We start from the raw sequence: 22689 nt of genomic DNA on the forward strand, positions 1-22689 counted from the left end.
CTAAAAGATACAACACAGACAGCTGTAATGTTTTTGTTCACTCTTTATTGTATTGTCGTGAAAGAGAAATCTCTTCTTAATTCAGGTATGCAGTTTACAGCATTATATTCATATACATATTAAAAAAAACATCAATTTTTGAACTATTTCCACATGATACAAAACTAAACCCCAGATATGAATATAAACAATAACGTAACTACACGTAGAAAGGCCTTCTAATCGACTACACCACTACCCACACTAATATCACCAGCCATGCTTCCTATTGGCTTATTCACAAACACCCTGTCATCAGGACATTCTCCCGCTGGTTGAAATCTCAGAGGGAGTAGAAGTGATGATAGCGATAGCGTTGCATTTGGCACTTAATTTGGCATGTTCCTCACCCAAGACTAGACTCATTAGGCCATGTCCCGAAGTATCCACCCTTGCATACTACTTAGTATGAAGCAATTCTGCCCGTGCATACTAGATAGTATGCTAGTGTGGTTATTGGGGACAGAGAATAAGAGGGAGGACAGAAGGTTTCCTACAAGTACACTGGGGATTTACTGCATCTTAAGATACCCTCAGTAAAGAGAGTGGGAGATATTTTACACTATTCAATATGGTGCCCTCTGTCTAGATCTAGTATGCGTCCAAATGTCACCCTATTCCCTATATAGTGCACTACTTTTGACCAGAACCCTATAGGGCCCAGGTTAAAAGTAGTGCACTACAAAGGAAATAGGTTGCCATTCGGGACACACACTTAGCCTGCAAAATACACAGATAACCTCTGGGTGACTAACTGGCAGCTAATTCCGATAAAATGTCTGGATAGACTACGTTTAATCAGTGTGTGTGTGTGTGATAGTGCGCGTGACCGAGGAGGCCTCTCAGTGTAGTCTAATTAACAACAGTTTTATCACTAAGAATCACGATAATAACAAAACTGATCACAGCCAAACAAGAGTAGCCTGGGTGCCAGTCTGTTCGTGCCATCATTCCACTCTTTGTCATGCAAAACAATGCCCAGGAGTACAAGGGGTGAAATGTTAACACAGAACAGCATCTAGTTTCCAGTCAACAACAAAAAAAAGTCTGATAAGTCTGTTTTAAGAGACAAACGGATTCTCGTACCCTTTAAAAAAAGTTTTCAACGTAACAATCTAAGGATGGCGACAAAGTTGCTACATTGTTCTCGACCGTTAAAACTCTCCCCTCTGATTTCTTCCAGTTCAGTTTCTCAAAATAAAAGACAAAGAAAGGAACCCAAAAACACAACAGTGGTGTTTGATTCTAGACCCTTGTGGTTTGACAGCCAACAGCATCGTTGTGAGAGGAAGGGAGAGAGGGGTAAGTTTGACAGGGAGAGGTTGGGGATGGAGGGGTCTCTGTTCTACTGCGATTCTAGAATGTGGAACAGTTATGACACTATGGATTCTAGAATTCAAAATAATGTATTCTTTTTTTGACAGGAAAGTTCTAGATAAGAATGCCTGGTGTGGACCAGAAACGGTCCAATGGGTGAGGAGGAGGTGTGGTGTATTTAGAGATCAGAGGTTTCTGAATGAGGGATGATGGAGTAGTAAAGTAGTGGATTTGGGGATGTATTTCACCTTTGACCTTTCAGACTTGCCTGACAACTCAAACTACTGTACATTTCTCCCCTGCTCTATGTTGGCTACATACTTCAGTCAGACTGCCATCGTTGAAGTAGTTTGTGGTGACGTCAAAATGAGGGGTGTTGTAAAAAACAAAGTCATCAGCGATTGGATCATCTCTAACCAATCAGAGTATCAAAGCCAATGATGATTTTTCAAAATGCCGCCTTTCTGGCCCAAACTATCGGTTTCTGGGACCAATCAGAATGGTTAGAATGTGTTTGCGTTCTAGAAATCTTCGGGGGGAGGGGGTACTCAGATCCAGTCTCATTGCGGAGAAGAAACTAACGTCAGTGGGCGTTGCCTAGCGTTTCACTAGAGCAAGGAGTTTGGGTAGCCAGGCAACTTTCAGATCTCCTCTTGCATTTTGAGGGGGGGGTTAAAGGGCTACGTTCCTCCCTGTTAGCCTGCTGTCCTGGGACCTGTCCCAAATTACAACCTATTATTCCCTCTATTGTGCACTACTTACGACCAAAGCTCTGGTCAAAAGCAGTGCACCATATAGCTAATAGGATGCCATTGGGGACGCCTGTCCTGTGGTGTGTGTGAGCGGGGGTGCTGGTGGTGTAAGGCATGGAGCAGTGCAGGCCCCTGTGACATTCAGTACATCATAGAAATACAATCTCTAGAACAAACAGCTCCATTCCACATTCCGTTCAATTGTTGTTTAAAGCCGAGACTTCCATCTCGGGCCAAGAGAAAGAAAAGGTTTTATTTTGCTTGATTTGTTGTCCAGGCCTAATAACACGGAGATTGGTGTTGAGTGTATATATAGTGTTTCTGTGTATTCTGTGTCGTTTGATATGGTACACAGTAGGACGGTGGTTGTTAAACCTCTCCCCAGGGACCCAGGTCCACAGCTAGCTCACCTGATTCAACTTGTCAACTACTTATCAAGCCCTCGACCAGGTGAATCAGGCGACCTAGTTCAGGGCTACAACAGAATTGTGAAACGCCTGAGGAGAGGTTTGATAACCCTGGGAGTAGGGGACGATGTGGTACAGATTGGAACAGCGAGGTACAGACATTATGTGAGGTATAGGGAGGTAGCCACAAGTTATACACATCAGCTGACTAAAGAGGTTTGCTCTAGATAATGTCATATCAACTGGCTTTGATTGTTTTGGTGTGAATAGTTCTAATTTCAGTTACTTTGGTAATGGTTGTGTCTCAAATGACCCCCTATATCGTGTACTACTTTTGGCACAGAGCCCTATTCCTTATAAAGGGAATAAGGAGCTATTTCAGACTCACCCAATGTATTTTCAGCAATCAAGTGTCATCACGGGCTATCAATTTTCTTAAACTCACATTTCTATAAAACACTTTTCCAGAGAAAACTACATGTTAATATATAATATTGTGATTGGGTATAAGTGTTACATTTTTCCTTCCTAACGTTGTTTGGAGAAGTGTGAATATGATTAGGATGTAGTTCAGGCCAGTTCTTCTGAAGGACAGTGGCTAGTTCTGTAGGTGTGTTCCCTACGAGGTCATATTTATTTACAGGTCACGCAGCAGCACAGACACCTCACCTTCAGCACCACAAAGTGTTAAAACAACTTCTAATAGACACATGTGTTCACTAGTAAGAACCCTGTGAGGGAAAACACACAGGCCACTGTTCTCTTCCTGGTTGAACAGGTTTTGTTTATCAAACAGAGGTCAGCATTTTTGTCACGCTACTCATTAACCAATCATTGTTACTGGTCTGATTTAAGGGCGGAGTCAAGCTGAGTGTTGATTGTCACTGCGGAAGCCATTTTGTAGGAGGGAGAGAGAGAAGGAGCGCAAGAGCTTCACACAGCGACAGGGATGTAGATCACTGGACAAGAGATGAACACAGGAGAGACCAGAGAGAGGAGAGAGGGAGGGACAGGAGAGACCAGAGAGAGGAGATGAACACAGGAGAGACCAAAGAGAGGAGAGAGAGAGGGACAGGAGAGACCAGAGAGAGGAGAGAGGGAGGGACAGGAGAGACCAGAGAGAGGGAGGGACAGGAGAGACCAGAGAGAGGGAGGGACAGGAGAGACCAGAGAGAGGGAGGGACAAGAGAGACCAGAGAGAGGGAGGGACAGGAGAGACCAGAGAGAGGGAGGGACAGGAGAGACCAGAGAGAGGAGAGAGGGAGGGAGAGACCAGAGAGAGGAGAGAGGGAGGGACAGGAGAGACCAGAGAGAGGAGAGAGGGAGGGACAGGAGAGACCAGAGAGAGGAGAGAGGGAGGGACAGGAGAGACCAGAGAGAGGAGAGAGGGAGGGACAGGAGAGACCAGAGAGAGGAGAGAGGGAGGGTAAGGAGTGGGAGGGGGTTGGATGTATGTCTGAGTTCCTGCATAATGTGTGAGACCGTAAAACGTGTGAGTTTGTAGAACACTGACTGTGTGTGTAAATGTAACAAAACTGGACTTCCACCTCGTCTGTGTGTGTGAGGACGTGGAAGTCGTATGAGAGAGTGAGAGCAGGAATATTAAGGTGCAGTAGCGCACGGCGGCCAGCGGGTGGTGATAGCGCCGTCTACAGGGCAGTGAGGCGGCCGGTGAGTGCTGCCTGCAGCTCTGAGGGCAGAAACACCCCCAGCTCTGTGATGATGCCCCCCGTTATCAGCTGGTGGGGGGTCACGTCAAACGCCGGGTTCCACACATCAATACCTGGACAGGGAGAGAGGGGGGTAGAAAGAGGGAGAGAGACGGGGGAAGGGACAGAGAGCAAGATAAATTAGGGGGTGGGGGGTTAGGGAGAGAGGGGGCGAGAGATTTGAGAGAGTGAGACGGTAGAGAGAGATATAGGAAGAGGGGGGAGAAAGAAGGGAAGGTAAATAATGATAGAGTGAGGAGGTAAAGGGAGGGAAGAGAAGGAGAGAGAGCAGGAACACCCTGGGGAACAGCGTCTCCATTAAAGGAGAGGATAATATAATTACTGTGATGTCACAGAGCTCCTCTTCTAGTTCTTTAATTAGAGACACATGTCACAAGTCAATCAGCTCCGGTACATTCTCCAGAGAATACACTGTTCCCTCTGTCTGTCTGTCTACCAGAGAATACACTGTTCCCTCTGTCAGTCTGTCTACCAGAGAATACACTGTTCCCTCTGTCAGTCTGTCTACCAGAGAATACACTGTTCCCTCTGCCTGTCTACCAGAGAATACACCGTTCCCTCTGTCTGTCTGTCTACCAGAGAATACACTGTTCCCTCTGTCTGTCTGTCTACCAGAGAATACACTGTTCCCTCTGTCAGTCTGTCTACCAGAGAATACACTGTTCCCTCTGTCAGTCTGTCTACCAGAGAATACACTGTTCCCTCTGCCTGTCTACCAGAGAATACACCGTTCCCTCTGTCTGTCTGTCTACCAGAGAATACACTGTTCCCTCTGTCTGTCTGTCTACCAGAGAATACACTGTTCCCTCTGTCTGTCTGTCTGTCTACCAGAGAATACACTGTTCCCTCTGTCTGTCTGTCTACCAGGGACTATACTGTTATATCTCTACCACTCTCCCCAGCTCTATCACTATCTTTCTATCAATCTGTCTGTTTCTCCCTCTCCCACTCTCTGTCCATCACCACCTAGCTTCTCCACACATTAACTCACGGTCTGTCATCACACACACACACACACACTCGTACCCGGGGCAGCGATGGGGACTCCGTTGATGCTGGTGAGTTCCTCGGCGGGGCGCTCCTCGATGACAATGTGCCGGCCGCTCTCCAGACTCAGGTCACATGACGTGCTGGGCGCCGCCACGTAGAACGGGATCCCATGGTGCTTTGCGGCGATGGCCAGCTGGTACGTGCCGATTTTGTTGGCCGTGTCGCCGTTAGCAACCACCCTGTCCGCCCCTACGACAACAGCTGAGACAGGGAGAGAGAGAGAGAGAGAGAGAGAGAGAGAGAGAGAGAGAGAGAGAGAGAGAGGGAAGAGGTAGAGAGAGAGAAAAAAAATAACAGTATAGTGAAAAGAGATGGATAGAACATCAAACCAGACCAGTTATTGGAGGAAGAAAGAGAGAGATAAGACAGGAAGAGAAGGAAACAAAAAGGCAGGCAGTCAGACAGGCAGTCAGGCAGTCAGACAGGCAGTCGGACAGGCAGGCAGGCAGTCAGTCAGTCAGACAGGCAGGCAGTCAGTCAGTCAGACAGGCAGGCAGTCAGTCAGTCAGTCAGACTGTGTATACCTGTGATGCTCTTCTCTCTCATGGTGAGTGCAGCCATGCTGTCTGTGATGAGAGTAGCAGGGAACCCTTCAGCCACGGCCTCATAGGCTGTCAGTCTGGCCCCTTGGTTATAGGGTCTGGTCTCTGTACAATACATCCGCTTCAGTCTGCCGAGAGCATGGAGGGAACGCACCACACCTGGAGACACACACACTGGTTACAGTCTGGTACTAGAGCACAGAGACACACTGGTTATAGTCTGGTACTAGAGCACAGAGACACACTGGTTATAGTCTGGTACTAGAGCACAGAGACACACTGGTTACAGTCTGGTACTAGAGCACAGAGACACACTGGTTATAGTCTGGTACTAGAGCACAGAGACACACTGGATATAGACTGGTACTAGAGCACAGAGACACACTGGTTACAGTCTGGTACTAGAGCACAGAGACACACTGGTTATAGTCTGGTACTAGAGCACAGAGACACACTGGATATAGACTGGTACTAGAGCACAGAGACACACTGGTTACAGTCTGGTACTAGAGCACAGAGACACACTGGTTACAGTCTGGTACTAGAGCACAGAGACACTGGTTACAGTCTGGTACTAGAGCACAGAGACACACTGGTTACAGTCTGGGACTGGAGCACAGAGACACACTGGTTATAGTCTGGTACTAGAGCACAGAGACACTGGTTACAGTCTGGTACTAGAGCACAGAGACACACTGGTTATAGTCTGGTACTAGAGCACAGAGACACACTGGATATAGACTGGTACTAGAGCACAGAGACACACTGGTTACAGTCTGGTACTAGAGCACAGAGACACTGGTTACAGTCTGGTACTAGAGCACAGAGACACACTGGTTACAGTCTGGGACTGGAGCACAGAGACACTGGTTACAGTCTGGTACTAGAGCACAGAGACACACTGGTTACAGTCTGGGACTGGAGCACAGAGACACACTGGTTACAGTCTGGGACTGGAGCACAGAGACACTGGTTACAGTCTGGGACTGGAGCACAGAGACACTGGTTACAGTCTGGGACTGGAACACAGAGACACTGGTTACAGTCTGGGACTGGAGCACAGAGACACACTGTCAGTCTGGTACTGGCGCAAAGAGACACACTGGTTACAGTCTAGTACTAGAGCACAGAGACACTGGTTACAGTCTGGTACTAGAGCACAGAGACACACTGGTTACAGTCTGGTACTAGAGCACAGAGACACACTGGTTATAGTCTAGTACTAGAGCACAGAGACACTGGTTACAGTCTGGTACTAGAGCACAGAGACACACTGGTTATAGTCTAGTACTAGAGCACAGAGACACTGGTTACAGTCTGGTACTAGAGCACAGAGACACTGGTTATAGTCTGGTACTAGAGCACAGAGACACACTGGTTACAGTCTAGTACTAGAGCACAGAGACACACTGGTTACAGTCTAGTACTAGAGCACAGAGACACACTGGTTATAGTCTGGTACTAGAGCACAGAGACACACTGGTTATAGTCTAGTACTAGAGCACAGAGACAGACTGGTTATAGTCTAGTACTAGAGCACAGAGACAGACTGGTTATAGTCTGGTACTAGAGCACAGAGACACTGGTTATAGTCTGGTACTAGAGCACAGAGACACACTGGTTATAGTCTAGTACTAGAGCACAGAGACACACTGGTTACAGTCTGGTACTAGAGCACAGAGACACACTGGTTATAGTCTGGTACTAGAGCACAGAGACACACTGGTTATAGTCTAGTACTAGAGCACAGAGACACACTGGTTATAGTCTAGTACTAGAGCACAGAGACACACTGGTTATAGTCTGGTACTAGAGCACAGAGACACTGGTTATAGTCTGGTACTAGAGCACAGAGACACACTGGTTATAGTCTAGTACTAGAGCACAGAGACACACTGGTTACAGTCTAGTACTGGAGCACAGAGACACACTGGTTACAGTCTGGTACTAGAGCACAGAGACACACTGGTTATAGTCTAGTACTAGAGCACAGAGACACACTGGTTACAGTCTGGTACTAGAGCACAGAGACACACTGGTTATAGTCTAGTACTGGAGCACAGAGACACACTGGTTACAGTCTGGTACTAGAGCACAGAGACACACTGGTTATAGTCTGGTACTAGAGCACAGAGACACACTGGTTATAGTCTGGTACTAGAGCACAGAGACACACTGGTTATAGTCTAGTACTAGAGCACAGAGACACACTGGTTATAGTCTAGTACTAGAGCACAGAGACACACTGGTTATAGTCTGGTACTAGAGCACAGAGACACACTGGTTATAGTCTAGTACTAGAGCACAGAGACTCACTGGTTATAGTCTAGTACTAGAGCACAGAGACACTGGTTACAGTCTGGTACTAGAGCACAGAGACTCACTGGTTATAGTCTAGTACTAGAGCACAGAGACACACTGGTTATAGTCTGGTACTAGAGCACAGAGACTCACTGGTTATAGTCTAGTACTAGAGCACAGAGACTCACTGGTTATAGTCTAGTACTAGAGCACAGAGACTCACTGGTTATAGTCTAGTACTAGAGCACAGAGACACACTGGTTACAGTCTGGTACTAGAGCACAGACTCACTGGTTATAGTCTAGTACTAGAGCACAGAGACTCACTGGTTATAGTCTAGTACTAGAGCACAGACACACTGGTTATAGTCTAGTACTAGAGCACAGAGACTCTCTGTCTTACCCAGTGCGGTGCCGTATCCTGCCGTGGCCAGTGACCCTGTGTTGCAGTGAGTTAAGATGGTGACAGAGTCTCGGGGAACACCAGACAGGATGTGTTGAGCTCCGTAGTTACCGATCTTCTTGTTGTCATTGACATCCCGCTCCAGCATCTCCTCGATCCAGCCAATCACACTGCAAGATGGGCGGGGATTAGAGGAGAGGGAGTGTGTCTGTCATAAAGCAGTTTTCACTATCATCTTCCCTTTTCAACTTCTGATCTACTCTTTAGTTTAGTCCACTTTCATGTTCTCTCACTGTCTGGTCTCCCTCTCTCTCTCTCTGGGTCTCCCCCTCTCTCTGGGTCTCCCCCTCTCTCTCTCTGGGTCTCCCCCTCTCTCTCTCTCTGGGTCTCCCCCTCTCTCTCTCTCTCTGGGTCTCCCCCTCTCTCTCTCTCTCTGGGTCTCCCTCTCTCTCTCTGGGTCTCCCTCTCTCTCTCTCTCTCTCTCTCTGGGTCTCCCCCTCTCTCTCTCTCTCTGGGTCTCCCCCTCTCTCTCTCTGGGTCTCCCCCTCTCTCTCTCTGGGTCTCCCCCTCTCTCTCTCTCTGGGTCTCCCCCGCTCTCTCTCTCTGGGTCTCCCCCGCTCTCTCTCTCTGGGTCTCCCCCTCTCTCTCTCTCTGGGTCTCCCCCTCTCTCTCTCTCTGGGTCTCCCCCTCTCTCTCTCTCTGGGTCTCCCCCTCTCTCTCTCTCTGGGTCTCCCCCTCTCTCTCTCTCTGGGTCTCCCTCTCTCTCTCTCTCTCTGGGTCTCTCTCTCTCTCTCTCTCTGGGTCTCTCTCTCTCTCTCTCTGGGTCTCTCTCTCTCTCTCTCTCTCTGGGTCTCTCTCTGTCTCTCTCTCTCTGGGTCTCCCTCTCTCTGGGTCTCCCTCTCTCTGGGTCTCCCTCTCTCTGGGTCTCCCTCTCTCTCTCTGGGTCTCCCTCTCTCTCTCTGGGTCTCCCTCTCTCTCTCTGGGTCTCCCTCTCTCTCTCTGGGTCTCCCTCTCTCTCTCTGGGTCTCCCTCTCTCTCTCTGGGTCTCCCTCTCTCTCTCTGGGTCTCCCTCTCTCTCTCTGGGTCTCCCTCTCTCTCTGGGTCTCCCTCTCTCTCTGGGTCTCCCTCTCTCTCTGGGTCTCCCTCTCTCTCTGGGTCTCCCTCTCTCTCTCTCTGGGTCTCCCTCTCTCTCTCTCTGGGTCTCCCTCTCTCTCTCTCTGGGTCTCCCTCTCTCTCTCTCTGGGTCTCTCTCTCTCTGGGTCTCCCTCTCTCTCTCTCTGGGTCTCCCTCTCTCTCTCTCTGGGTCTCCCTCTCTCTCTCTCTGGGTCTCCCTCTCTCTCTCTCTGGGTCTCCCTCTCTCTGGGTCTCCCTCTCTCTCTCTCTGGGTCTCCCTCTCTCTCTCTCTGGGTCTCCCTCTCTCTCTCTCTGGGTCTCCCTCTCTCTCTCTCTGGGTCTCCCTCTCTCTCTCTCTCTGGGTCTCCCTCTCTCTCTCTCTCTGGGTCTCCCCCTCTCTCTCTCTCTGGGTCTCCCCCTCTCTCTCTCTCTGGGTCTCCCCCTCTCTCTCTCTCTGGGTCTCCCCCTCTCTCTCTCTCTGGGTCTCCCCCTCTCTCTCTCTCTGGGTCTCCCCCTCTCTCTCTCTCTGGGTCTCCCCCTCTCTCTCTCTCTGGGTCTCCCCCTCTCTCTCTCTCTGGGTCTCCCCCGCTCTCTCTCTCTGGGTCTCCCCCTCTCTCTCTCTCTGGGTCTCCCCCTCTCTCTCTCTCTGGGTCTCCCCCTCTCTCTCTGGGTCTCCCCCTCTCTCTCTCTCTGGGTCTCCCCCTCTCTCTCTCTCTGGGTCTCCCCCTCTCTCTCTCTCTGGGTCTCCCCCTCTCTCTCTCTCTGGGTCTCCCCCTCTCTCTCTCTCTGGGTCTCCCCCTCTCTCTCTCTCTGGGTCTCCCCCTCTCTCTCTCTCTGGGTCTCCCTCTCTCTCTCTCTCTCTCTCTCTCTGGGTCTCCCCCTCTCTCTCTCTCTGGGTCTCTCTCTCTCTCTCTCTCTCTGGGTCTCCCTCTCTCTGGGTCTCCCTCTCTCTCTGGGTCTCCCTCTCTCTCTGGGTCTCCCTCTCTCTCTGGGTCTCCCTCTCTCCCTGGGTCTCCCTCTCTCTCTCTCTGGGTCTCCCTCTCTCTCTCTCTGGGTCTCCCTCTCTCTCTCTCTGGGTCTCCCTCTCTCTCTCTCTGGGTCTCCCTCTCTCTCTCTCTGGGTCTCCCTCTCTCTCTCTCTGGGTCTCCCTCTCTCTCTCTCTGGGTCTCCCTCTCTCTCTCTCTGGGTCTCCCTCTCTCTCTCTCTCTGGGTCTCCCTCTCTCTCTCTCTCTGGGTCTCCCTCTCTCTCTCTCTCTCTCTGGTCTCCCTCTCTCTCTCTCTCTCTCTGGGTCTCCCTCTCTCTCTCTCTCTGGGTCTCCCTCTCTCTCTCTCTCTCTCTGGGTCTCCCTCTCTCTCTGGGTCTCCCTCTCTCTCTCTCTGGGTCTCCCTCTCTCTCTCTCTGGGTCTCCCTCTCTCTCTCTCTGGGTCTCCCTCTCTCTCTCTCTGGGTCTCCCTCTCTCTCTCTCTGGGTCTCCCTCTCTCTCTCTCTGGGTCTCCCTCTCTCTCTCTCTGGGTCTCCCTCTCTCTCTCTCTGGGTCTCCCTCTCTCTCTCTCTGGGTCTCCCTCTCTCTCTCTCTGGGTCTCCCTCTCTCTCTCTCTGGGTCTCCCTCTCTCTCTCTCTCTGGGTCTCCCTCTCTCTCTCTCTCTCTCTGGGTCTCCCTCTCTCTCTCTCTCTCTCTGGGTCTCCCTCTCTCTCTCTCTCTCTGGGTCTCCCTCTCTCTCTCTCTCTCTCTGGGTCTCCCTCTCTCTCTCTCTCTCTCTGGGTCTCCCTCTGGGTCTCCCTCTCTCTCTGGGTCTCCCTCTCGCTGGGTCGCCCTCCCTCTCTCTCTTTGGTATCTCTCCCTCTCCGCCTATACCCATCACTCCCTCTCTCCCTACATCCATCCCTCTCTCTCTCTCTGGGTCTCCCTCTGGGTCTCCCTCTCTCGCTGGGTCGCCCTCCCTCTCTCTCTTTGGTATCTCTCCCTCTCCGCCTATACCCATCACTCCCTCTCTCCCTACATCCATCCCGCTCCCTCTCTCCCTACATCCATCCCTCTTTCTCTCCCTACATCCATCCCGCTCCCTCTCTCCCTACATCCATCCCGCTCCCTCTCTCCCTACATCCATCCCTCCCATCCCTTTCTCTCCCTACATCCATCCCTCTCTCTCTCTCTCCCTACATCCATCCCTCTCTCTCTCTCCCTACATCCATCCCTCTCCCTCTCTCCCTACATCCATCCCTCTCTCACTCCCTACATCCATCCCTCCCATCCCTTTCTCTCCCTACATCAATCCCTCTTTCTCTCCCTACATACATCCATCCCTCTCTCACTCCCTACATCCATCCCTCCCATCCCTTTCTCTCCCTACATCAATCCCTCTTTCTCTCCCTACATACATTCATCCCTCTCTCACTCCCTACATACATCCATCCATCCATCCCTCTTTCTCTCCCTACATCCATCCCTCTTTCTCTCCCTACATCCATCCCTCTTTCTCTCCCTACATCCATCCCTCTTTCTCTCCCTACATCCATCCCTCTTTCTCTCCCTACATCCATCCCTCTCATCCCTTTCTCTCCCTACATCAATCCCTCTTTCTCTCCCTACATACATCCATCCCTCTCTCACTCCCTACATCCATCCCGCTCCCTCTCTCCCTACATACATCCATCCATCCCTCTTTCTCTCCCTACATCCATCCCTCTCATCCCTTTCTCTCCCTACATCCATCCCTCTTTCTCTCCCTACATCCATCCCTCCCATCCCTTTCTCTCCATACATCTATCCCTCCCTCTCTCCCTACATTCATTCCTCTCCATACATCCATCCCTCCCTCCATCTCTCCAAATTCATCCCTCTCTCCATACCTCTCTGTGAGTTGTTCTGGGTTTTTCTCCATGCTCTCGTTCTCGGCAAACTCCATCAGTTCTCGGGCGGCCCGGCCCATATTGACGGCCGTGGGTCTTGCAGAAGTCAGGTGACACAGAGACTCCCGGATGAAGGTCACGGGGTCGTTGCCCCCGGCACCTGCGCGCAGCTCCACTGCCAGGCTCAGACAGCCCACGATGGCGATGGCAGGAGCCCCCCGCACCTGGAGGGGGAGAAGGAGTGGAGGGGGAACCAGACATCATATTGGAATTGAGCCTTTGAACATTTCTTGTAATCCTCCAGGTAAACCAGAGGGGGAGGACCTGTGTGTCTATCAAACTCTCTCATTGGTCTTCATCATACACCTGTCTCCTCCCATCTCTCCTCGCCACACTCCTCCAAAACTCTCCTGTCCAGAAGACCTTGTCTTGCAGTTAGCTGGATGACTGAAACTATGCAGTACGAGGCAATACCAGGCAGGACCGTCTGCAGGCAATACCAGGCAGGACCGTCTGCAGGCAATACCAGACAGGACCGCCTGCAGGCAATACCAGACAGGACCGTCTGCAGGCAATACCAGGCAGGACCGTCTGCAGGCAATACCAGGCAGGACCGTCTGCAGGCAATACCAGACAGGACCGTATGCAGGCAATACCAGACAGGACCGTCTGCAGGCAATACCAGACAGGACCGTCTGCAGGCAATACCAGACAGGACAGTATGCAGGCAATACCAGACAGGACAGTATGCAGACAATCCCTGACATGACTGTACACACACACACGCCCAACCCTCTAACCACTAGGCTACCTGCCGACACAAAGCAGGGCGATAGTCAGAACACACAGACAGCAGGACAGTGAGTTGTGGTGTATGACGTCACCAGTGTGTGAGATCAGTGTCAGCTTGGTATCATCCACCCCCAGGGACACTACTATTACTATCACCATGACGACATCATACTGTTTAAGAGGCATTCCATCACAGGTCTGAAATTGGGCTGATGCTCAGATGGAGAGTAACTGTGTGTGTGTGTGTGTGTGTGTGTGTGTGTGTGTGTGAGACAAAGAGGGAGATGAAGAGAGGGTGTCTGTATCAATGGAAGGAGGTTTATTATGAAGAAGAAAAAGAAAAGAGAAGCAGTCTATTTGATGATCAACAAAACACCTCTCCTCGTCACAACCGCTCTGATAAAAGCCGTCGCCAAACACTAATAAAACGAGTCAACAAGAGGCAGAGCACCGACTGCAGGCGCGAACAAAACCCCGGGAATCGGTCATTAATAATGCATAGACAATCTTTACCGTGAGAGCAAGAGAAAGGGAGCGAGGGGGGTGGGCGTTTTCATGGTTGGGTGCGGATACCTGGCACGGTGGTTTTGTCGGTTAACGGTAAATAAATAATTGGATCCATTGTAGCTTAGGATCACGTCAAATTGACCAACCGGGCCGATGGCTGGTAAAAACGAACGAGTGACACACTGTGTATGTGATCCAACCCCGACCGTCCACACCGAGGCCGCTATTCCATGCAATACGGCCCTGCGGACGGTAGTAATCGGTGGAAATAGCGGGGACGGTCAAAACACACAGGCCCTGGACTTCAACAAAGAGCCTATCACAGGCCACAAGACCTTCGCCCATGCACAACACCGTCCAGATCTGCTCTGTGACAGAACCGAGGGCAGGGTGCACAGCTCACACAAAATATCCACCCTGTTTGACACAAAGACACCCGCAGTCAACATAGCTACACACACTGTGGTGGAAACACTGCTAGGAAAAACACACACACACACACACACACACACACACACACACACGACGAGGTGACACGTAGTGAGGGTGGAATAGGAAACGGAAGAGGGAGAAGACAGAGTGAGTAATATTTCTTGCCTTCATGGACTTGATCGCTTCATAGCCGTCCTGCACTGTGCGGACCTCGTCGAACACAGTCTCCTGCGGTAGGAGCAGCTGGTTAAGAATCTGCAGAGACCCGGCCCGGTAACGGATCGCCTCGAGCGTCATGACCCGCGAACGAGATGGATCGGATGGCACAACACACACACTCCGCCCGGTTGCTGTTTCGAATCGTCGTGGGTTGGTAGAGGATAAAAGTGCTGGAAAATGAATATTAACTGTCTGGGGGGAAAAAAGAGAAGGGGAGCTCAGAAAACCTCTGTCTGACACACATACGGAACCACGTGCTTACCCCGACAGGAAACCGACCCTGCCTTTCTGAGCTCTGTCCACGCCCACCTCTCGCGCGCTCTTTTCGACGGTGACAGGCCTTCTCTCTTCTCCCTTCTTCTCTCTGCCCTCTGTTTTGTTTGTAGAAATGTAACGTTCAGATCACTTGTATTAGCGTAACTGGAGGAGTTGAGCCGGTGCTCTTTCTTTCCCTTCAACAATGGAGCAGGCTGCAGCCTCCTCTCGGGGTTTAGGGAGAACGACGGAACAAACACCGAAGCCATTGTCTATAGTGTGGGGTTTTATAAAGGTTTTTTGACATGCTTAACTAACTATAAGCTAGTAGGGCTTCGTATGCATTAAAGTTTGAATTGCTGACTCTTGTGAACCTGCATTTTCCATTGTTCTCACTCTTACCAGTGCTCAGGGCCTAACCATGAATATCAGCCTGAAATGTGTGTGTATGAAATATGTGTGTGTATGAAACAAATGTATCAGTAGTGTGAAGCTGTACTGTGTGGCCGAGACTGTGCTAATCTTAGAGAGACACAGGAGGGGGGTGAATCAGGAGACTGCTGACCAGACAATAACAGATAAACTATACACACGAAAAACATATGTGAGGTTCTGAGTCATGCACTATAACCCAATACTATAACAAACATGATTGAATATTAGCAACTGTATGATATGTGATTGAATACTACAACAAACGTGATTGAATATTAGCTGACTGTTGGTCTGGGCGCCTGGGTGTCTGTGTGTGTGTGCCGAAAGTAACAGTTAGCTCAGATAAGAAGCTGGGAAGCTGTAGTTAGCCTTGAGCGAGAACAGTGGACATTGTATAACAGGTGTGAATAGCTCAGACAATATTACAGAGCTGTCTGACCCCAGTCTTTGGGGTGAAGAAGCGTAATCTACACAGCAACAGTGACGGGACAACAGAGAGCGCAAAGGGGCTAGGACTAGCTTATGTGCCAACACCAACGATAGGCTGGGTGAGTCTAAACCACGCCCAGTCTCTACTCTGACAGGCCGGCTCGGAAGTGGGAACTATCTCTGTCATGAGTATTTATTATAATGTCTTTGTCAGTAACAAGTGTCTTCTCTGTTTCCACCCTGCGGGGTGGGGCAGTGGACCCATATATACGAAAAATGCATTTGCCATTTATTAACTTTTGAATTAAACAATTATTTTAATCAAGTTCAGGTGTCCTATTGTTCCTATCTCAGTTGAACTTACGCAACCCTAACAATAGTCCTCTCTCTGCAGCTATAGAGCTACACAGATTATACTGTACAGACTAGACTAGCGCTATAGTGAGTCTGAGCTATATACAACGTTATAAACCTCTCTGTATAGATTGTACTGTAGTAATCTCTGCAGCTATAGACTGTACTATAATCCTCTGTATAGATAGTCCTCTGTGTAGACTGTACTATAGTCCTCTCTGTATAGACTGTACTATAGTCCTCTCTGTATAGACTGTACTATAGTCCTCCCTGGAGCGGTATACTGATTTATAGACTATAGTCAGTCTAGAGTAGACTATAGAGTCTATAGAATGTACTATAGAGACTTGACTAGCTGTATACTGAGCTATATATGATAGTCAGTCTAGAGAGATGATGTAGACAATACTGGTGTCTGGAGATGTGATCTGGAACCTCCACTGACTGGTAGTTCATCAATCACTCTTACACACACACACACACACACACACACACACACACACACTAAACAAACACAATATACAGGCTTAATTCATTCTGATATTTTAATCCAACCATGATTCCCCTCCCAAGACATTTGACCACATCATTGTAATGCCAGTTAATAGTTCATTATCCATCACCTTTGGACACACACACACTTCCTTCATTTAAAAATAGAGCCATAGTCAATGCTGTGTATATAATATATTAACAGGTCTATACTGACTGATTGCCAACAATGGATACATTTTTTAAAACATAAAAAAAAAAAAAAAAAAAAACAGTGCTGATCTGGGATCAGTTTAGCCACCAGGACTGGGGGACTGGGCCTGTATCCACAAAGCTTCTCAGAGCAGCATCTGGGATCAGTTTAGCCTTTTAGATCATAATGAATCAGATTATATGGACAGGTTGGGACCTGATCCTGGATCAGCACTGCCTTTTAGATCATAATGAATCAGATTATATAGACAGGTTGGGACCTGATCCTGGATCAGCACTGCCTTTTAGATCATAATGAATCAGATTATATGGACAGGTTGGGACCTGATCCTGGATCAGCACTGCCTTTTAGATCATAATGAATCAGATTATATGGACAGGTTGGGACCTGATCCTGGATCAGCACTCCAAGTCAGATGCTGTGGATACGGAGACAGATCCCACTACAGTAGGCTACTAAACTACTGTTGTAGTGTATAGAGAGAGAGAGAGAGAGAGCAAGAGAGAGAGACTGATAGGGGTACAGGAGACCTCAGGGTGTCTGGGTCTATAGAGGGGTACAGGAGGAGACCTCAGGGTGTCTGGGTCTATAGAGGGGTACAGGAGGAGACCTCAGGGTGTCTGGGTCTATAGAGGGGTACAGGAGGAGACCTCAGGCTGTCTGGGTCTATAGAGGGGTACAGGAGGAGACCTCAGGGTGTCTGGGTCTATAGAGGGGTACAGGAGGAGACCTCAGGGTGTCTGGGTCTATAGAGGGGTACAGGAGGAGACCTCAGGGTGTCTGGGTCTATAGAGGGGTACAGGAGGAGACCTCAGGGTGTCTGGGTCTATAGATGACGTCATAGTGACATGACGCAAGCCTAATTGATGACATCACAATAGGCTAAATATCGTCCTATAAGAAGGGTCCTTTTAAACGGGCTCCCAAACTCCGTACCATAGAATTACAATGAATAGAGAATCTATATCCCAATTCAAAGACAATCCAGTGGGTTTTACAGCTATAGGTCTGTTCTACACAAATTCTAACCCTGTCCTCTTCAATTTAACCCCTGGGGTACCTCCTCTCCTCACTTCCCTGAATGAGGCGTATCCATGGCAACACTAGTGTTAGCTAATCCCTCATTATAGAATATAGTTCCCGTTTCCGTGTAGTTCTTAAATGTAAATGTAAATGTAGTTCCCATATCACACGGCACCAAACAAGTCAGATTACAGTAATCTGGGAATAGTGGAGCAGACAGATTAGATTAAGGTCATTAACATCGCACGCACGCACGCACGCACACACGCAATGTGTAGACCAGGAGTTGCACACACCACTCTCTGAACAGAGGGAAAGACAGAGAGCCATTGAAGGACTTTAAAGAATATAGTGAAGGCGGCAGCGTTTTAATAATCGGTAGTGTTTTTGTTTTCAAGTGCAAATAAGCCTTTCTCTGTCCTGCCCTGCATTCTGTCTTCATGTCACTATCAATCTCACAGGATCCCATTCTGCCGTGTATCTCAATGGTGCCCTATTCCCTATATTAGTCCCCATGGGTCCTGGTCTGAAGTAGTGCACTATATAGGGAGCCATTTGGGAGGCAGACCTGTTATTATTCAAACTGGTTCTTCTTCCTAACTGATTGAATGAATGACAATACAAAGTGAAGAACAGAGTAAAAGGGAGAGCATTAGTGGAGGAGGCAGAGAGGAGCAGAGGAGTGGCAGGAAGATGTTGAAGGTGATTGGCTGTGTGTGTGTGAGTAACATAACAGTAGTCCAGCCAACTCTCCAGTCCCTCTGTCCTCTTCTTCTCAGACCAGGCGTTTCCTCTTGAGAGATTCCAACTGACGAATGGAGAGAGAGAGAGAGAGAGAGAAAGGGGGGGGAATGAGATGGGGATAGAGAGGAGAAGGGGAGTGAGAAGAGACGAGGAGAGAAGGAGTGGAGATGAGAGTGAGAGAAAGAGAGAGGGAGAGGTGAGGCAGGGAAGGATGGAAGGAGTGGTGAGGGAGGAAAGGAGAGGAGGTGAGGGAGGAAAGGAGAGGAGGTGAGGGAGGAAAGGAGAGGTGAGGGAGGAAAGGAGTGGAAGATAGGAGTGGAGAGGAGGGAGGGAAGGAGTGGAGGTGAGGGAGGAAAGGAGAGAAGGTGAGGGAGGAAAGGAGAGGAGGTGAGGGAGGAAAGGAGTGGAGGTGAGGGAGGGAAGGAGATGGGGAGAGAGGAGGGCAAGAGGTATGTGTCAGATACAATTCAAACTAAATGATATTACACATCACATAGTGCTCGTATACACGATGTGGTCCGATGACTACAGGCTGTTTAAACAGGCAGTCCAGTTCTGATCTTTTGACACTAACTGGTCTTTTTTCTATTTTTATTTTGACCAGTCAGATCAGATCTTTTGGCAATAATTGGTCAAAAGATCAGAATTGGTCTGCCTGTGTAAACTCAGACAGAGTCATATATACACTCATATGTACAGATGATTAGGTATATCCATCTAGTACCAGGTCAGACCCCCCTTTGCCTCCAGAACAGCCTAAATTCTTTGGGGAATGGAATCGTTGCTAACGTAATGTCAGGAAAACATTCCCCACACCATTACACCACCGCCCCCAGTCTGTACCGTTGACACCAGGCAGGATGGGGCCATGGACTCATGCTGCTGACGCCAAATCCCGACTCTGCCATCAGCATGACGCAACAGGAACCAGGATTCATTGAACCAGGCAATGTTTTCCCACTCCTCCGTGTTGGTGATGTCATGCCCACTGGAGACGCTTCTTCTTCTTTATAGCCGATAGGAGTGGAACCCAGTGTGGTCGTCTGCTGTAATAGCCAATCAGTGACAAGGAGGGGCGAATTGTGCGTTCCAAGATGCCGTTCTGCGCACCAAGTTATTTGCCTGTTTGTGGGCCGCCTGTTAGCTTGCGCCAGTCTTCCGTTTTCCACCCACAGGACTGCCGCTGACTGGACGTTGTTTGTTTGTCTCATGATTCTCGGTAAACCCTAGACACTGTCGTGTGTGAGAAGCCCGGGAGGTCGGCCGTTTCTGAGATACTGGAACCGGCGTACCTGGTACCAACCATCAAACCACGCTCAAAGTCTCCTAGGTCACTTGTCTTGGCCATTTTAACGTTCAATGGAACAGTAACTGAATGCCTCGATGCCTGTCTGCCTGCTTTATATAGCAAGCCACACTGTCTGTAGGAGCTAACCATGTCGGTGTACCTAACACTGTCTGTAGGAGCTAACCATGTCAGTGTATCTAACACTGTCTGTAGGAGCTAACCATGTCGGTGTATGAGGTGGAGTACCTAACACTGTCTGTAGGAGCTAACCATGTCGGTGTACCTAACACTGTCTGTAGGAGCTAACCATGTCGGTGTACCTAACACTGTCTGTAGGAGCTAACCATGTCGGTGTACCTAACACTGTCTGTAGGAGCTAACCATGTCAGTGTATCTAACACTGTCTGTAGGAGCTAATCATGTCGGTGTATGAGGTGGTGTATCTAACACTGTCTGTAGGAGCTAACCATGTCGGTGTATGAGGTGGAGTACCTAACACTGTCTGTAGGAGCTAACCATGTCGGTGTATGAGGTGGAGTACCTAACACTGTCTGTAGGAGCTAACCATGTCGGTGTACCTAACACTGTCTGTAGGAGCTAACCATGTCAGTGTACGAGGTGGTGTACCTAACACTGTCTGTAGGAGCTAACCATGTCGGTGTACCTAACACTGTCTGTAGGAGCTAACCATGTCGGTGTACGAGGTGGAGTACCTAACACTGTCTGTAGGAGCTAACCATGTCGGTGTACCTAACACTGTCTGTAGGAGCTAACCATGTCAGTGTACGAGGTGGAGTACCTAACACTGTCTGTAGGAGCTAACCATGTCGGTGTACCTAACACTGTCTGTAGGAGCTAACCATGTCGGTGTACGAGGTGGAGTACCTAACACTGTCTGTATATAACAGTGTTTACCTCAGTCTCCACCATCTTCAGCCGTCCTAGAGCGTCCTTAGCAGCATCCTGAATAGGCAGAGGGACAGACACGTTACACACACACACACAGACAAACATGCGATAACACAAAGACACACACACAACCCTGACCCTTTGCTCACCCTGTTGCCTTGGCTGGAAAACTTCTTCACTGACTCAGCAAGTCCCTGGGCGAAACGCTGCAAAATATTCTCATACTCTACAGACAGATAGAGAGAGAGAGAGAGAGAGAGAGAGAGGGAGGGAGATCAAGAGAGGGAGGGAGATCAGAGAGAGAGAGTGAGAGAGAGATAGAGCGAGAGAGAGAGATGGAGGGAGAGAGAGAGAGAGAGGGAGGGAGATCAGAGAGAGAGAGTGAGAGAGAGATAGAGCGAGAGAGAGAGATGGAGGGAGAGAGAGAGAGAGAGGGAGGGAGATCAGAGAGAGAGAGTGAGAGAGATAGAGCGAGAGAGAGAGATGGAGGGAGAGAGAGAGCGAGAGAGAGATGGATGGAGATAGAGAGAGAGGGATGGATGGAGATAGAGAGAGAGGAGTGGATGGAGGGAGGGAGGGAGGGAGATGGATGGAGATTAGAGAGAGAGGGGGAAGGAGGGAGGGAGAGAGAGAGAAATATATAGATGAGTATGCTGGTGTTCATATTTCTCTGTGTATGAACATGCTTCTGTAGTGTCACCTGATAGTAGAGTAGCTGGTCTTTCTGCCACTGCAGCCTGTGTGTGTGTGTGTGTGTGTGTGTGTGTGTGTGTGTGTGTGTGTGTGTGTGTGTGTGTGTGTGTGTGTGTGTGTGTGTGTGTGTGTGTGTGTGTGTGTGTTACCTGACAGTAGAGTAGGGGAGCCTCTCTCTAACTGGGCTTTCTGCCACTGCAGCATGTGTGTGTGTGTGTGTGTGTGTGTGTGTGTGTGTGTGTGTGTGTGTGTGTGTGTGTGTGTGTGTGTGTGTGTGTGTGTGTGTGTGTGTGTGTTACCTGCCAGTAGAGTAGGGGAGCCTCTCTCTAACTGGGCTTTCTGCCACTGCAGCATGTGTGTGTGTGTGTGTGTGTGTGTGTGTGTGTGTGTGTGTGTGTGTGTGTGTGTGTGTGTGTGTGTGTGTGTGTGTGTGTGTGTGTGTGTGTGTGTGTGTTACCTGCCAGTAGAGTAGGGGAGCCTCTCTCTAACTGGGCTTTCTGCCACTGCAGCCTGTGTGTGACCTCCTTGTGTTGCTGTACCAGGTCAGACGGAGGATCCCGCCTACTCTTCCTGTAATCACCAATCTGACGGACACACAGGGTGATTGACATCATCTTAGACCAATCACAGCATAGATTGGCTACCTCCAATTCTGAACGGATCTAGATGACACGTTCCCACGGAGAAGAGGAGAGGAAAATGAAAGGAAGAGAAGTATAGAGAATGAAAACACACCTGTCTCTCCAGTCTCTCCTTGTCGTAGTGCAGCAGACTGAAACTGTGGAGTTTATACTGGGGAGGAGAGTGGCTGGACTGGTTACACTGCTTGTTCCTCCCATTGTCACTCTTTGGTTTGGAGCGAGGAGAGGGGGCCTGCTGGGGGGGGGGGGGGGGGACTTCAGTTAGACTGGTATTAATATAACATGTTAACTCTGACAGAGACTTCAGACTGGTATTAATATAACATGTTAACTCTGACAGACTTCAGTCAGACTGGTATTAATATAACATGTTAATAACTCTGACAGAGACTTCAGTTAGACTGGTATTAACATGTTAACTCTGACAGAGACTTCAGTTAGACTGGTATTAATATAACATGTTAACTCTGTCAGAGACTTCAGTTAGACTGGTATTAATATAACATGTTAACTCTGTCAGAGACTTCAGTTAGACTGGTATTAATATAACATGTTAACTCTGACAGAGACTTCAGTTAGACTGGTATTAATATAACATGTTAACTCTGACAGAGACTTCAGTTAGACTGGTATTAACATGTTAACTCTGACAGAGACTTCAGTTAGACTGGTATTAATATAACATGTTAACTCTGACAGAGACTTCAGTTAGACTGGTATTAATATAACATGTTAACTCTGACAGAGACTTCAGTTAG

General features: G+C 49.1%; 2 protein-coding genes across 5 annotated transcripts in view; both read right to left on the reverse strand.

Annotated features, from left to right (window-relative positions):
* Positions 1-25: 25 nt before the first annotated feature.
* mri1 (methylthioribose-1-phosphate isomerase 1) lies at positions 26-15892 on the reverse strand. Its single transcript, XM_071389933.1, has 6 exons — positions 14401-15892; positions 12505-12728; positions 8541-8710; positions 5820-5996; positions 5272-5496; positions 26-4298 (listed from the first exon to the last, which is right to left on the reverse strand). Exons 1-6 carry the CDS (start codon positions 14530-14532, stop codon positions 4165-4167), a joined length of 1062 nt encoding a protein of 353 aa, XP_071246034.1. The 5' UTR covers positions 14533-15892; the 3' UTR covers positions 26-4164.
* Positions 15893-16458: 566 nt separating this feature from the next.
* The window catches only part of cc2d1a (coiled-coil and C2 domain containing 1A), a 35913-nt gene continuing 29682 nt past the window's right edge, over positions 16459-22689 (reverse strand). The window contains exons 23-28 of one of the 4 annotated variants that reach the window (XR_011673540.1): positions 22026-22166; positions 21748-21874; positions 20747-20823; positions 20488-20651; positions 20316-20438; positions 19536-20266 (exon numbers count right to left, since the gene is read on the reverse strand). Coding sequence is in view for 2 of the 4 variants with exons in the window: in XM_071389934.1 (XP_071246035.1) it covers positions 18432-18464; positions 20604-20651; positions 20747-20823; positions 21748-21874; positions 22026-22166 (426 nt within the window). In the remaining 2 variants the exon portion in view is untranslated. Of the gene's footprint in view, positions 18465-19535; positions 20439-20487; positions 20652-20746; positions 20824-21747; positions 21875-22025; positions 22167-22689 lie in introns of those variants that run through there. The other 3 variants (XM_071389935.1, XM_071389934.1, XR_011673539.1) reach the window with 3 other exon arrangements.

Source organism: Salvelinus alpinus, chromosome 2 (genome assembly GCF_045679555.1).
Source record: "Salvelinus alpinus chromosome 2, SLU_Salpinus.1, whole genome shotgun sequence".
Classification (NCBI taxonomy): Eukaryota; Metazoa; Chordata; class Actinopteri; order Salmoniformes; family Salmonidae; genus Salvelinus; species Salvelinus alpinus.

Coding starts and splice junctions, on each gene's coding strand:
- mri1 (XM_071389933.1), bottom strand. CDS start 14,532: ATGACGCTCGAGGCGATCCGTTACCGGGCCGGGTCTCTGCAGATTCTT. Junction 5,997..8,540: donor AGGATACGGCACCGCACTGG/GTAAGACAGAGA, acceptor GTGTGTCTCCAG/GTGTGGTGCGTTCCCTCCAT. Junction 5,497..5,819: donor GAGAGAGAAGAGCATCACAG/GTATACACAGTC, acceptor TCCCTGTCTCAG/CTGTTGTCGTAGGGGCGGAC.